Source organism: Podarcis melisellensis, assembly GCF_964234715.1.
Source record: "Podarcis melisellensis genome assembly, chromosome: 14".
Lineage (NCBI taxonomy): Eukaryota > Metazoa > Chordata > Lepidosauria > Squamata > Lacertidae > Podarcis > Podarcis melisellensis.
In genome coordinates this window covers 36,108,629-36,122,498 of record NC_138546.1, presented here as the reverse complement: position 1 = coordinate 36,122,498, position 13,870 = coordinate 36,108,629, and the positions used below count along the sequence as shown (strand labels likewise).

At 44.2% G+C, this 13,870-nt stretch overlaps 1 protein-coding gene across 5 annotated transcripts in view; it reads right to left on the bottom strand.

Annotated features, from left to right (window-relative positions):
* Positions 1–13,870, bottom strand: part of ZFAND6 (zinc finger AN1-type containing 6) — an 87,758-nt gene that overhangs the window by 14,057 nt on the left and 59,831 nt on the right. For all 5 annotated transcript variants that reach the window (XM_081888768.1, XM_081888767.1, XM_081888770.1 and 2 more), the window contains exons 2-4: positions 7,877–8,047; positions 4,971–5,073; positions 3,913–4,019 (exon numbers count right to left, since the gene is read on the bottom strand). In XM_081888768.1, the coding sequence (XP_081744894.1) occupies positions 3,913–4,019; positions 4,971–5,073; positions 7,877–8,030 (364 nt within the window). In that variant the 5' untranslated portion in view covers positions 8,031–8,047. The remainder of the gene's footprint in view (positions 1–3,912; positions 4,020–4,970; positions 5,074–7,876; positions 8,048–13,870) is intronic.

Here is a 13,870-nt window from a genome sequence, read left to right as displayed (position 1 = left end):
GAAGCTGCCTTTTACCAGGTCCAACCATTGGTCAATCTAGGCTAGTATTATCTACTTCAATTGCCAGTGACATGTGGCTAACCATGGTTTAGCAGAAATGTGCAGGTTCTTGGAGGGGAGACTGAGGTTGCTTTGCTCCTCCCCCTGGTGGTTCTGCTGCTGCACTAAGTCATGACTTGGGCTTAGCATTCTGTCCCCACCAGGTTCATGGTTTAATTCTCCTGGAATTCTCCATGAACCATAAGCCACAGGACAAACCCTGGTGACGGCTTGTTAGTCTGGAGAGAACTGAACTGTGAGCAAAGGCTCAGCGGGGCCACCAAGCCACAGTTTAGCAAGGCACATCAGAACAGAACAACTGGGAAAGAGCAAAGCAGTCACAACCTCCAAGAGTCCACACATCCATGCTAAACTGTGGTTTGGCTTAGTAGAACATTTTAGCCAGGCCAAGGGTTATTTAGGGTCTCAGGCAGATAAAGAGATCTTTCTTCCTTGATCCCCTGTTTTTATTGGAGATGCCAGGGATTGAAATTACCTGCATGCAAAACATGTGCTCTACCATTGAACCTGCACGCAAAACATGTGCTCTACCATTGAGCTATGGTTAGGAGAAGGAGCCTTGTGCTATCAAAACTGCAACCGCAGAAAGCTCATAGCAGTATGAACGGAACTGCTGTCCAAGGTATTTCCCACATATTGAATTTTACACAGACTCACACAATCCACATTTCACCGCACCAAACTATGCAGCTTTAGATCCACAGATATATCCAAGCATTACAGGCAAAAAAAATCGAATACTGTATATATTTATATTTTTAAAACTTATACCTCTCTTTTCTACTTTGTAAAAGAGTTGCTCAAATATACGACTCCAACTCATGTGAGCATTTGCTCCTCAGGTAAAACGCATTATCAGTACTTTCAGTTCTTGATGCTACGCATGAGTTGTATCTTTAAAATATAATAGGAGAAACCAGCCACTGGGGGAATATATTGTAATGGGAAAGCATAGATTCATACCCTGTAATGTCCTTCTGTGGATTGTGGAGAGAACTCCTGGCATACCAAAATTTCATACAGGCGAGCTTTCCACCAACTAAAGGGTTCAGCAGATGTCTTGGAATCGCATTACATCTTCAAATCATCTATTTATCTTGAGATACAGACCATTTTATGGTTTCTCTGTTCACCAACAGAGACTTGACTAGTCATGACTTGGATTAACATATAACCAGGGGTCAGCAACCTAAGGCCAATGGACCAGAAGTGGCCCGTGGAAGTTGTTTGACCGGCTCACGAGCCACCCCCAAACCGAGGAGCCCGCTCTCGCGCTGCGCTAGTCCGGCACAGCGCAGCGCAGGGACTTGCTTCCATGGTGCTGGAAATCACATCTGTGTACACACAAATGCTGAAAATCCCAGCCGCGCACACGATCCAGCCCACAGAGGGATCTCTGTGGGGCCAATCTGGCCCAGGAAAGATAAACCTTGCTGATCCCTGATATAAACGAAGAATATATATATGGCACTGAATTTTGGCAACTTCATTCCATTCTGTTTAGGCTTTGTGTCCCCTTCATTTATATTTCGCATCAGGGTTTATATCCCACCTTCACTCTGCAAGAAACTGGGAAGCACACATGAGAGGGTCTGGAGCAGCATCGCTCAATGTGGTGCTTTCCAGATGTACTCAGACTACAACTGCCATCACGCTTGGCCAGTGGTCATGCTTACAATGCACTGTCCATTCTATGGCTAGGAGACCCGGTTCACATCTCTTTTACAGATGTGGTATCACACAATACAACACCCTAAAGATCAGATGGCTCCAAACAGAAAAGGGGGTTATGCCACATTCACAGAGACAAACACAGCTGGTTTTAGCAAGGAAGAAAGCTCAGCTGCAGCTAAGGCTCTTTCCCCTCCCCACCCAGAAGACACTCAAGCCAGTGAGTGGCCACATTTCCATACAGGCAAGAGACCACAGCTCTGTAGTGGAGTACATGCTTTGCATCAAGAAGCTCCCAAGTTCAATCCATGGACTCTTCAGTCAAAAATGAGCAGGTGATGAGAAAATCCATGCCTGGGATCCTGGAGTCACTGCCAGTCGGAACAGACAATGGCAGACTCTTGGGGACAAATTATTAGACCTGGTAGAAGGCCCCTTCCGCTTACCTCAGTGTAGGGTTTTCTTTTAAAACCCCACACCAGTGCTCTGTTTTGAATATGCCGCAAATCAGAGCCCAGACCACAGAACTAAAAGGCAGGTATTGCTTAGCTAAAAGAAGGACAACGAAACAAACCAAAAAACCCCACCAAAGGCAGAAGATGTGATCAGTAGCCCAATGAGCACAAGGGGGAGCCCACAAGGGCTTCTCTTAAGAAAGGAAGAAAGCTATGTTATACTGGGAGTGGACCAAAGGAAAATACAGATAAAGCTTTCGCTTACTCTAGAACACACGGCACTCGTCTAATACCCCTTTTCTTATCTCAAGGCCCTAGCTGTCAAGTGTGTGACCGAGATCCAGCTTAACTTGCAAGCCATCTGCAACGGCTCCCCCATGGCAGAAATGAGTACACAGAGATGGGTGTATGAGCTGAGTAATGCTGTGCTTATGTCATTTCACTGCATCTTTCCAGAATGTGTATGAGAAAGAGCACTGCTGCTTGTGTTTCTGAATTTCAGGAACACTCAAATAATATTAGGCACACTACATGTGGGGGTAAGTCTCCCTGAACACAGTGAGACTCACTTCTGAGTAGGAAGGATCACATTGTTAACTGTATTAATGACATGGTTTAGAGTCACTGCAAAAAAAAACCCCTAAAAGATGAAATTGAGCACGATCTGTTTTTAGAAGCACATCTGGAATGCTCAAAGGCAGGTTTTGGGGGCCCAGACTCTCCACTGTTATCTGTGCTCAAAGGGCACAAGGATGCCCCAACATCTGTCAAGGAAAGCTCAGTTCCATAAACAATACATATAGCAATTTTAAAGGGGAATCTAACTGAATGTCAATTTAAAAAATCCCACACACATGCAAAGGAGTTCTGTGTTACCATGCTGATTTTAAAAACTTTACTCCGGCAAGATTTTTTTTGTTTTTTTCTGCATAAGCTCATGTCATAGTAAGTCCCGGGACTCTCTTTCAGCAAAAGACTAACACAGGTACTTTTGCATAATTGCATTACTTGCCACACAACTGACAAGAAACTTTAAAGTCTTTCAGGCTTGTTGCAGTGAAATTCAGCTTTACACGTATAGGTGATTTCTTTGCAAAGCCACAGGGTGGATTCAAATTAAGCGAGGTAAGCAAAGTTTGGATTCTCTTGAAATAAACTGGGTGGCTGAAACATTTATGTCCATGGCATTAATCTGGATATTCAGTATATGACTGAATATCACAAGATAAACAAACACACTCAAGCTTTGGAATCAAAAGGGGCTGGTAGACAAAAGATGGGATTTACTGGAGTCTGAAAGCAGTAAGATTAAATTTCTGGTCATGCAGAGCTGCTCACCCAACTATTTACCTCTTTCCAAAATGCTTAAACAGTAGTAATTTTTTTGGGGGGGTGGGGAAGGTGAGAAATCCTGGCACATTCATGTTGCCTTATACCTTCTGTGACAAATTATTAAGTGCTTAAAGATTCTCTCCACTCTTAAGGAGATGCAATTGTCAGCAAGCTCACTGGGAAATGCCATAAAACAAATCTGTAAATGCCTGCAATCAAGGTGTACAATTCAAGTCCCTTCAGTTCTGGCCTCTGCAGTTTTTGACAACTGGCATTACGGAGTTATTGATAACCAGCAGTAGATCAAGTAGGGCAATAATGTATATTTTCTCTTTTGTGTTCCAAAAAACATAAACAAAGACAGTGAAGGCATCCAACTAGTTCATATACTAACCTTGGACATCTTCTCTTTCAGGTCCTGCCTTGTCCACTATGTCTGTACTTTCCACTTCACATGTTGCTACAGATTCTGCTAAGAGTGATGATGGGCTTGACACAGGGCTAGAAGCGGGGTGGCAGGGAGAGAATTTCTTTAGAAAGTGGTAGTCTTTGCCATAACTAGCACATGAAATATTTGCTTATAGAAGGCAACTGTTTCAACTGCTTAAAAGGGCAACTTGATATTATAGACACCAGGGTTCGAGATGCTACTGGGCCATGATGCTTGCTAAGTGACCTGGAGTCAGCAGGGCAGAAACAAAATTACAAAACGAATAAAATCATCAGAAGCAAAGTATTTGTCCAAAGACAAGTGCTGCCACCCATTGGACTGGTTGTAATTTAAGAAGATGGTCAGCTGATGGGTGGATGAGGGCAGTGTCGCATTTACCCCCACGGACTAGCCTACACTGTGTTTATCTTGTATATTTAGCACAGAGCTCTGAAAATAATAGAACTGTCTTTGAAAGACAGTTCAGAAACTGGGGCCAGGCACTGGGACCAGAGCTGCCAGCACCAAAGCAGATTCACTGGCGTGCTTCCAATTCAAAGTGCAAATGCTTACCTTACAAGTGTTTAGGTCATACATTGAGGTGCAGATTTTGCTGTGCCATTGCCCATACCACCAAGTTTTAAGTTGAGATCTTCCCCAGTCGACATCTGTATATTTGGGGAGTACTCCAGCAAATCTGGGTACTTTTACAAACCTCAAAGCACACCTGAGTATGGCAATGCCTCCCTCACGTTTTCCTGTTCCGTCTAAGTAACCATCAGCACTCAGCACCTGAGTTTTGCTATTATAGAGAACAGTGTAGAAAGACGGGCTCCTGCTCTGTCCCCAGATACATTAACTATCACAGACAGCTATAGTGCAGCACTCCCAAACTATAAAAAGGGAGAATGCTCTCATCCATGCAGTAACCATTCTGTCCCCAGAAAATGCTGCAATTAACATTATGGTAACAATTCCACATAGACCTTTGACACACACAAAGACAGGATGGCAACGTTTACCTTGGCTGCATAGGTGTAGAATCTAGTGTTGATGAAGTTTCCTGGATGTTGCCTTCAGTGCATTGAACTGGTAAAGACTCAGTTAGGCTACTAACAGAAGTTGCTGAAAGAAGAGGCACTTGTGTTAAGACAGCAATTGGCCATGTTAGAAGACAACTGGTCACCATAGGCTTGATGTTGCAAACTTAGGGCTGGGGGAGACTTAGGGCTGTGATGATTTCAGGACAGAATGATATCTACACCTAAGTTATTAACCACACCTCAGTTGCTTAGAGCATGGTGTCGATAATGCCAACGTTGCAGGTTCGATCCCCCTATGGGACAGCTGCATATTCCTACATTACAGGGGTTGGACTACAATTCAAGTATATATGCCCAACTACAAGAGATGGCAATTGTGCCTTTGAATTTAATGTGCAGGTTGGTTTGTTTTTAAAATTCAAATAAGATAAAATTTGATATTTTAAAAACACAAAGAATACCTCTTCGGGGGGACGATAATCAATCCACACTACACATAGCTAAACAACGGAATTTACTGCAGCGATGGCCAACGACTTGGACGGCTTTAAAAGAGGATCAGACAAATTCATGGAGGATAGGCTTTACGATACTGCTTTAAGTGAATAGTGCAGATAAGGCCATACTTTTAGGGTTGCTGTTTTAAGTACCGTATTTTTTCGCTCTGTAAGACGCACCAGACCACAAGACGCACCTAGTTTTTGGAGGAGGAAAACAAGAAAAAAATATTCTGAATCTCAGAAGCCAGAACAACAAGAGGGATCGCTGCGCAGTGAAAGCAGTGATCCCTCTTGCTGTTCTGGCTTCTGGGATAGCTGCGCAGCCTGCATTCGCTCCGTAAGATGCACACACATTTCCCCTTACTTTTTAGGAGGGAAAAAGTGAGTCTTATAAAGCAAAAAATACGGTATTTCTGACATGGCTTTGCAATAACGAATCATAGAGCTTTAAACAGGTGGTCTGGATGTGGCCTAAGTTAAGAAAGTATTCATGGTTGCTTCCTGGAAAAGTTGCACTATCTTAAATGATGTGCAACATGTTATTTGGCAGGAAGGTCAACAGTGTAATGGGAGGTTCTGCAAGTCGCGTGTTGCCGTTTTAATTTGGCAGCAGCTGTTTCCAGATCACCTGTTTTTTCCTCTCTCCTCAACATAGCTATCCCTTCCTACATTGGCTGGTTTTGGCTCGCAAACAAACCAGTCCTTCAATATGGCAGGGATGGGGAACCTTGGAACCAGAGGCCAAATGCGGCCCCTTAGACCTCTGTACTTGGCCCTCAAGACCTTTCTCACCAGCCCCACCTTGCAACCTTCCTGCCAGTCTGGAATGTGCACTTAATACTCTAATAATGCAGTTGGCCTGGATGGAGGACAGAGTGAGAGACTGGTGCAGAAAATAGATACTTAGGGGTGCCAACTAGAATAAAATATTGGGGGGGGGAGGAAAGCCCCACATAATCAACCACCAAGATGCAGTGCATGCACACCAGTTGAATAGCAATGACCATCAACTGGAGGGGACAACGACTGGCTGGCCCCCTCAAATATATTTTTTAAGGGGCTGAAGAGACCATGGCCCCTAGGAGTTTGTTCCTATGAACCTACTGTACAAAGGTAAGATTCACACTCAGATCACTTTTGCCTCTGACTCTGCCCATTGCTGACATGTGGCCCCTGGAAGGCTGCACAGAAGAGAAAGCGGCCCTCAGGCTGAACCCTTCTCCCTGCCCCTGCTCTACAGCTATTTACGGCAGTGTTGGGCAGACTGAGCTTGCAATACTTTACCACAAGTAAAATACGAGCTGCAAGAATGACCCTTAGACCATACTGACAAAAAACCCCTGTTAAAACTGCGTAGGCCTAATGTTCCGTTTGAAGCTGAATCATAATCTGTTTGGTGATACTACAGGCCACACATAATTAGTCACAGTTCTTCTTTTCCTTCTCTCTTTCTCTCTCCTGTTCTACAATTAGCAACTGCCTGCTGCAAGACAAAGGAAGGCAGTCTGCTTAGTATGGCCCATTTGACATACACAGGCCAACCGAAAATCCCAGCTGTCTTGGACAGGTCATGAGATCTTTGCAGGAGTGTGGAATCCAGATTTTTATCTTGCCGCCACGCTGTGGGCCAACTCTGACAAGTCAGTAGGGATCATCCACCTGTCAATTATCTGACCCCTGCACTTTTATCCTGAAAGGACCCCTGGACGATTAAGTCTAGTCAAAGGTGACTATGGAGTTGCAGTGCTCATCAGGCTTTCAGGCTGAGGGAGCCGGCATTTGTCCACAGACAGTGCCTCCACCCCCATCATTTTGCCATGACAGGGAACCAGGCAGAGAGCCTTCTTGGTAGTGGCGCCTGCCCTGTGGAACGCCCTCCCAGCAGATGTCAAGGCAATAAACTACCTGACTTTAAAAAGACATCTGAAAGCAGCCCTGTTTAGGGAAGTTTTTAATGTTTCATGTTTTATTGTGCTTTTAATTCTGTTAGGAGCTGCCCAGAGTAACTGGGGAAACCCAGCCAGATGGGCAGGATATAAATAATGAATAATAAATTAATTAATTAATTAATTATTAATTATTATTATTTTGCCAGCATGCCTAAACAGCTTCTGGCGCAACAGAACACTGTGATGGAAGCCAGAGCACACGAAAAAGCCACCATATGGCTAAAGTTCCCCTATGTTACCTGCAGCACCTGGCAGGAGTGAATCCCACAACCTGCCCATCGCCTGATGTCACCCAGTGACGTCAGCTGATTGGTTTGGGGGCGTGGGGGGGGGGAGGAGATGGCTTTATGGACCAAACTGTCCAGCAAACTGGAGGTTCCCTACCGCAGCCACATGGGCTTGTCAACCCCGACACATTTTGGAGATCTGAACTCACCTGGTGGGCTAATTCTACCATTACTACCATTCTGCCGTTGAAGATGTTCTTTATAGCATACCGAACACATGCCATTCGTACGAGGGTTTCCGTAAAATCCGCACCCAGTAGAACAAAGCATAGGCACTTGGCTATGGTTGGTTTCTTGAGCCATACTCTTTTTCTAGTGACCTGGGAAAACAAGAGAGTCGGGTTAGTCAAGGAGTTCAGACCCGCCCTTGAGTTTTTTGCATTCGAGACATTCCACAAAGACATCATAAAGCCCCTACCAACCTGAGACCAGCATGACCTTTAAGTTCAAGTATACCATCTGGTTCTATACACCGAATCATAAGAGGTTTGCAGAAAGAGGTGGTCAGTGGCTGCCCCTTTCCATTGAAATTCTCTTCTCTGGAGACTTGCCAAAACTGCAGCCTAAGCATCTTTCACTGGTGGTGCAAGACATTTTTATTCAAGTTGGCTTACAATAGCAATGCAGAGTGTGGTATAATTGCAATATTGTGACATATCTTACTCTGGACAAACTATGAGCTGTAGCTAAAAGCTTGTTCTTTGATCAGGCTAGCCACTGTAGTGCCTCTCATCATCATCACAATCATTTTACAGTGGTACCTCGGGTTAAGTACTTAATTCGTTCCGGAGGTCCGTTCTTAACCTGAAACTGTTCTTAACCTGAAGCACCACTTTAGCTAATGGCGCCTCCCGCTGCTGCTGTACGATTTCTATTCTCATCCTGAAGCAAAGTTCTTAACCCGAGGTACTATTTCTGGGTTAGCAGAGTCTGTAACCTGAAGTGTATGTAACCCGAGGTACCACTGTATTTGTACGGAGCATTTGAACAGAGGTGCAAGGAGGAGAATCCATGGCAGCTCAGTGCATGCAGAAACAATTCCCTGAAATCCGAAAATTTGATTTGAGTGATTTTATTAAAATCATGAGTGGCAGTGTAGGAAGGCTGGGGGAAGGGAGAAACCAACACTGTCAAATAGACAAAAAAAGGAAGTAGTATAGGAGGATGAGTAAACCTTTGAAGAAGAACAAGAAAAACCGGATCCAGTTCTAGCTGAGCCAGCTCCCCAATTTTGTAGCTAGAGGATGAAGGCAGGAGACAGCATCTAGGATAAGGACTCTTGAAAAAGCGTTCTGCACACTGTCAACACTTTCAAAACATTGAAGATGTAAATACTGTAAACCTGAGTTCCTCAAGAATCAGGAAAAAACCCCAGATGTTAGAAGGTTTCTGTCTCGAGGGAACATTTTTAAAGTGAAAAAAAATTAAGCTGAACTTAAAAGCCGATCAAGAAACAGAACAAGGTTTCGCCATGTTAGTGATAGCAGAACGGGACATTATGCAGCAAGCTTATCAATTAAGTGTACTGGGTTCCCTTCCTGACCTCTGACAAAAAGCAGCTGTGGAGGGAGGGGTAAGAAGGATGTTTAACCCTTTCTCTTCCTGCTATTCGTCTCCTGAAAGATTGCTTTTCCATGAGGGTTGGGGGAAGAGCCATGTATGCTCCTGGGAGGACAAGTGGGACAGAGATGTAGACGCAGCCTAGTTTGGTCCTGAAATCAACAATGCAGGTGGAAAATGCTCTATTAACAATACAAAGAACTTCATACCAGTTTTAATGTAGCCCTTTGACATACAGGGCCGTTTTGTAGTAGTAGTAACAGGGTGCTGTGCCAAAGAGTGTACAATCTAGGTCTGCTAGTGGTGGCTGGAGAGGTTGGGAGATGCCAGCCTTTGTTTCAGGTGGTGATTAAGACTTCTGGGTAAGGCGAGGCTTTATGTCAGAATAGACTTTGAAAGAGGTGAGGAGGCATATGGAGAAAAAAGGGGAAAGGTAAGAACCTAAGACGAGCCCTGCTGGATTCATGTCAAAGGTCCCTCTAGTCCAGCATCCAAGTTCACACAGTGGCCAACCTGATGCAATGACACCCCCTCCACTTGTGACCCTGCACAACTATCATTCAGAGACTCAATGTCGCCAACAGTGGAGATAATCTCAGCTTTGATGAGTTGTAGTCATTGATAGCCTTCTCCTCAATCACCCACCCCATCATAGGAACCGCCCTACTGGATTAAACCAAAGGCCCATCTAGTCCAACAAAGGTAGACAACTCTGAAGAGCACAGACTGTGGATGAATAAATATTGGGCTGTGAGGGCTGGGCTGTGACGAGCTTTAAAAATTAAGTTGGCAAGGCAGCAGCTAGTGAAGGGTTTGAAGGCATCACATGGTCTTGAGCTGTTTTCTCCGCTGCCCTCCAGATGATTCAAGACTACAATTCCCATCAGCCCCAGCCAACAGATGATGGAAGTTGTAGTCCAACAACATCTGGAAGAGCATCAAGCGGGTTTTAAGCTTTGAGGGAAATGAATGATCACCTCCAACAGGGTTAGAGGCAAGAGAGCGTGTGATTCAATAAACCTACCAAGGCACAAGTGATCTCATTCAGCTTAACACTACCAAGAAACAACAGCTGAACAATTGCTGATGACTGTGGAGCATGAGGATGCAAGAAAGCAAAGCCAGGAGTTGTTATTTAATATTACTACTCCAGCCTCGAAACCTTGCATACCTGTTAGCATTCCCAGGCTACAGAAGCCAATTAATAGGATCAGAGACAGCTGCATTTAGTAGGATTAGCCCCCAAATCTCAGGCTTTTAATCCTCCTATACAAAGAGCCAATTTCAACTGGGGTGAGTGAGGAGGAATCAGGATCTTGAGTCACAGCTTAACCAACTGTTTGTTACAGCGTAAACATAGAAATCATAAAATCAGAGTTGGAAGGGACTCTGAAAACCATCTAATCCAATTCACTGCAATGCAGTAATATGCAGCTGTCCCATACAGGGATCAAACCTGCAACCTTGGCGTTATCAGCGCCATGCTCTAACCAACTGAGCTATCCAGGCACATGATGGTACCCCAACCTGTGTGTTGTCTTCAGTGGCCGCTATGGCCCCAATCGACTCTTAAGCAAGACTGGCTCAGAAAGACTGCAACTTTCAAATAACTTTGATCAAGAAAACAAGGGTGCCCATCAAACACAGCTATGAGAGAAAGGTGCTAATTGCAGAAAGAAATACCCAGTGGAAGTCACAAGAAAGCAAGCACAGAAGTCAATAGGTATATCCTGAGCCGGGGGGACAGCACTGGGCCAGCATAATGTTGTGGCACTCCAACTCCCATCAGCCCCAGCCAGTACGGCCAATGGTCATGGATGGCGGGATTTGTAGTCCAGTAACTTCTGGGGGGAAACATGTTGGCTGCAAGATTACCAATGTTTACGTGCCGAGCTTTGATGAGGAAGGATTTGGCTCCAATCAAGTGTGCTCATATTAAAGTTAATGAACATGACTAACTTAGGTTCATTCATTTCAGTGTGTCTTCTCCGAGTAGGACTTAGTTGGATACAACACAATATTTATAAGTATGGCCACCAAAACGTTACATCATTTTCAACCCCCACCTCCCCCAAATCAAGATTTACTAAATGCAAATATGCAACACTACGTGGACAAACTTATGAAACTGAAACAGGTATCCAAGGCAGGAACTTAGGCCAGGAAGAGAGCGGGAGGCAAAGAGCTGAAGAGTTTATAGTATTTGTGTTCATCTAAACTCCTAACAGGAGAAACCAGAGTTCCATCTTTGCGCTATTTGCACCACCCTTGGGGAGGCAGATTGCATGAACATTTGAAATGCCTTCAACCAATGTCTTACCAGGCCTCATGTAACGTGTTAATCCTAGCATATAAAGCCGCAAATGGCTTGGGACCCAAGTACCTAACAGAGTACCTTCTTCTATGCCAACTGTCATGGACTCTATGATCAGCAGGTGAGGCCTGGGACAGCTCAGTTGGTAGAACATGAGACTCAGTCTCAGGGTTGTTGGTTTGAGCCCCACTATGGGTGAAAGATTCCTGCATTGCAGGGGATTGGACAAGATGATCCTCGCAGTCCCTCCCAACTGCCCCACGACAGGGCCTTTTCATTGGTGGCCCCATGGTTGTGGAATGCCTTCCCTAGTGAGGTGTGCCTGTCTCCATCATTATTAACTTTCAGGAGGAATTTGAAAACATTCTTGTTTACATTCTGTGTTTTTATATTGTGATTTTATTCTATTCTGATTTTATCGCCCTAAGACAGGTGATATAAAATTTTTATAATTATTTTTATAAAAAATAGACATTTGGTGGTTGAAGACTACTATTCCTGGGAATCTTGAAATCATTTGCTGGAAGTCTGTTTTTAATTGCAACTGCTTTCAGGTGTTTTTAGAGCATTTTGGTTTTGTTTTAAAACTGTATATACATTTGCTGCCTTGGACTCCTTTGGGAGGAAGAATGGGAAACAAATTCAATCAATAATTTTAGGAAGTTTCACCTTCAGAGCAGGCCCTCGAGTCTATAGTACGGCGTGAATAGCTTAGTTACACGGAAACAGTAATTACTGCTTACAAGAAAGGCTGAGTGCAGCTGTGATACGGATTAGTGGAACACCGGCTTGAGGATCAAAGATTATAATGGGCTATAAAGTGGAACACGCCAATAACTCTGGTTAATCTCAGGGAGAAGAAGACGCAAAGAGCAGGAAAAACTTCGTTTACACGAAACATTCCTGACAAGCAGCAAGTGGGGAGGAGGAGAAAAGTCACCCTTTCCTAAGTAAAAAGCTTTCACAGCATCCTACTGCGCGGGTCCTCAAGTCCTATCACAGTAATTATCAGAAATATGCCACTCTGAACATGATTTATAAAGAAGTGCCATGACACCAGCTTTTATTTTACAGCACGCCATTTCAATATCGACTTAAGAAAAGGAGCTGTAAACAAAGCTCAGGCTCTCTGAACGGGGACTGAAAGGAGAGTGTTTCACAGAAGTGTCAATTCCAGAAGCAAAGTGATTTATTAAGAAGCTATCGACTGGTTTTTAATTATTTTGAATGTACCACTTTACGCCAAAGTGCCTTAACGTGCCTGTGAGGGCAGAAAAGACTAAATGAAACAGCCCAACAAAAAAATTCTTTAGATGGCCGTCAAATGACAACGCTTCTTCCTTTGAGAAGATGAGAAATTATCTCTTGGAAAACGGACCACAGTCATTCATGAGCGCGGAAAAGTTTTTTAAAACTTCTGACTGGAGAATAATTCTGATTAGTGTTACAGACTGGGCAGTATATAACAACAGTGGGGAATAATTCTCATATGCTGATCTTTCAGCGAACTCCAAGAATAAAATATGGGCAGGGCTAGCTGTTTCGGTTCTTTTATATTGCCCTAATAAGCCTCACTTAAGAACATAAGAAGAGCTTGCTGGATCAGGCCAATGGCCAATGGCATGGGTAGGCAAACTAAGGCCCGGGGGCTGGATGCACCCAATCGTCTTCTAAATCTGGCCCGCGGACGGTCCGTGAATCAGTGTGTTTTTACATGAATAGAATGTGTGCTTTTATTTAAAATGCATCTCTGGGTTATTTGTGGGGCATAGGAATTCGTTCATATTTTTTTTCAAAATATATTCTGGTCCCCTACAAGGTCTGAGGGACAGTGGACCGGCCCCTGCTGAAAAAGTTTGCTGACCCCTGGCCAATACAGTCCAGCATCCTTTTTTCACAGTGGCCAACCAGATGCTTATGGGAAGGCTGCAAGCAGGACCCAGGTGCAAGAGAACCCTCTCCTTCTGCGGTTTTCAGCAAATAGTATTCAGAAGCAAATTGCTATCATGGGTAGCAGCTACTGAGAGCCTTCTCCTCCATGACTTTTTCTAATCCTTTAAAATAACCCAGCCATCTGGGCTGGTGGCTATCACTGCCGCTTGTGGAAGAGAATTAAAACCAAGAGCTGTGGGAATAATGACTTACATTTGTCTGTCCTGAATCTTTGTTGGATCTCCCCGACTTCTAGCGTTATGAGTAGAGCGGAGTCATGTATCGATTCATTGTCCAAAATCGATCTAAAGTTCGGATCGCGGTTTCAGAGTTTTGG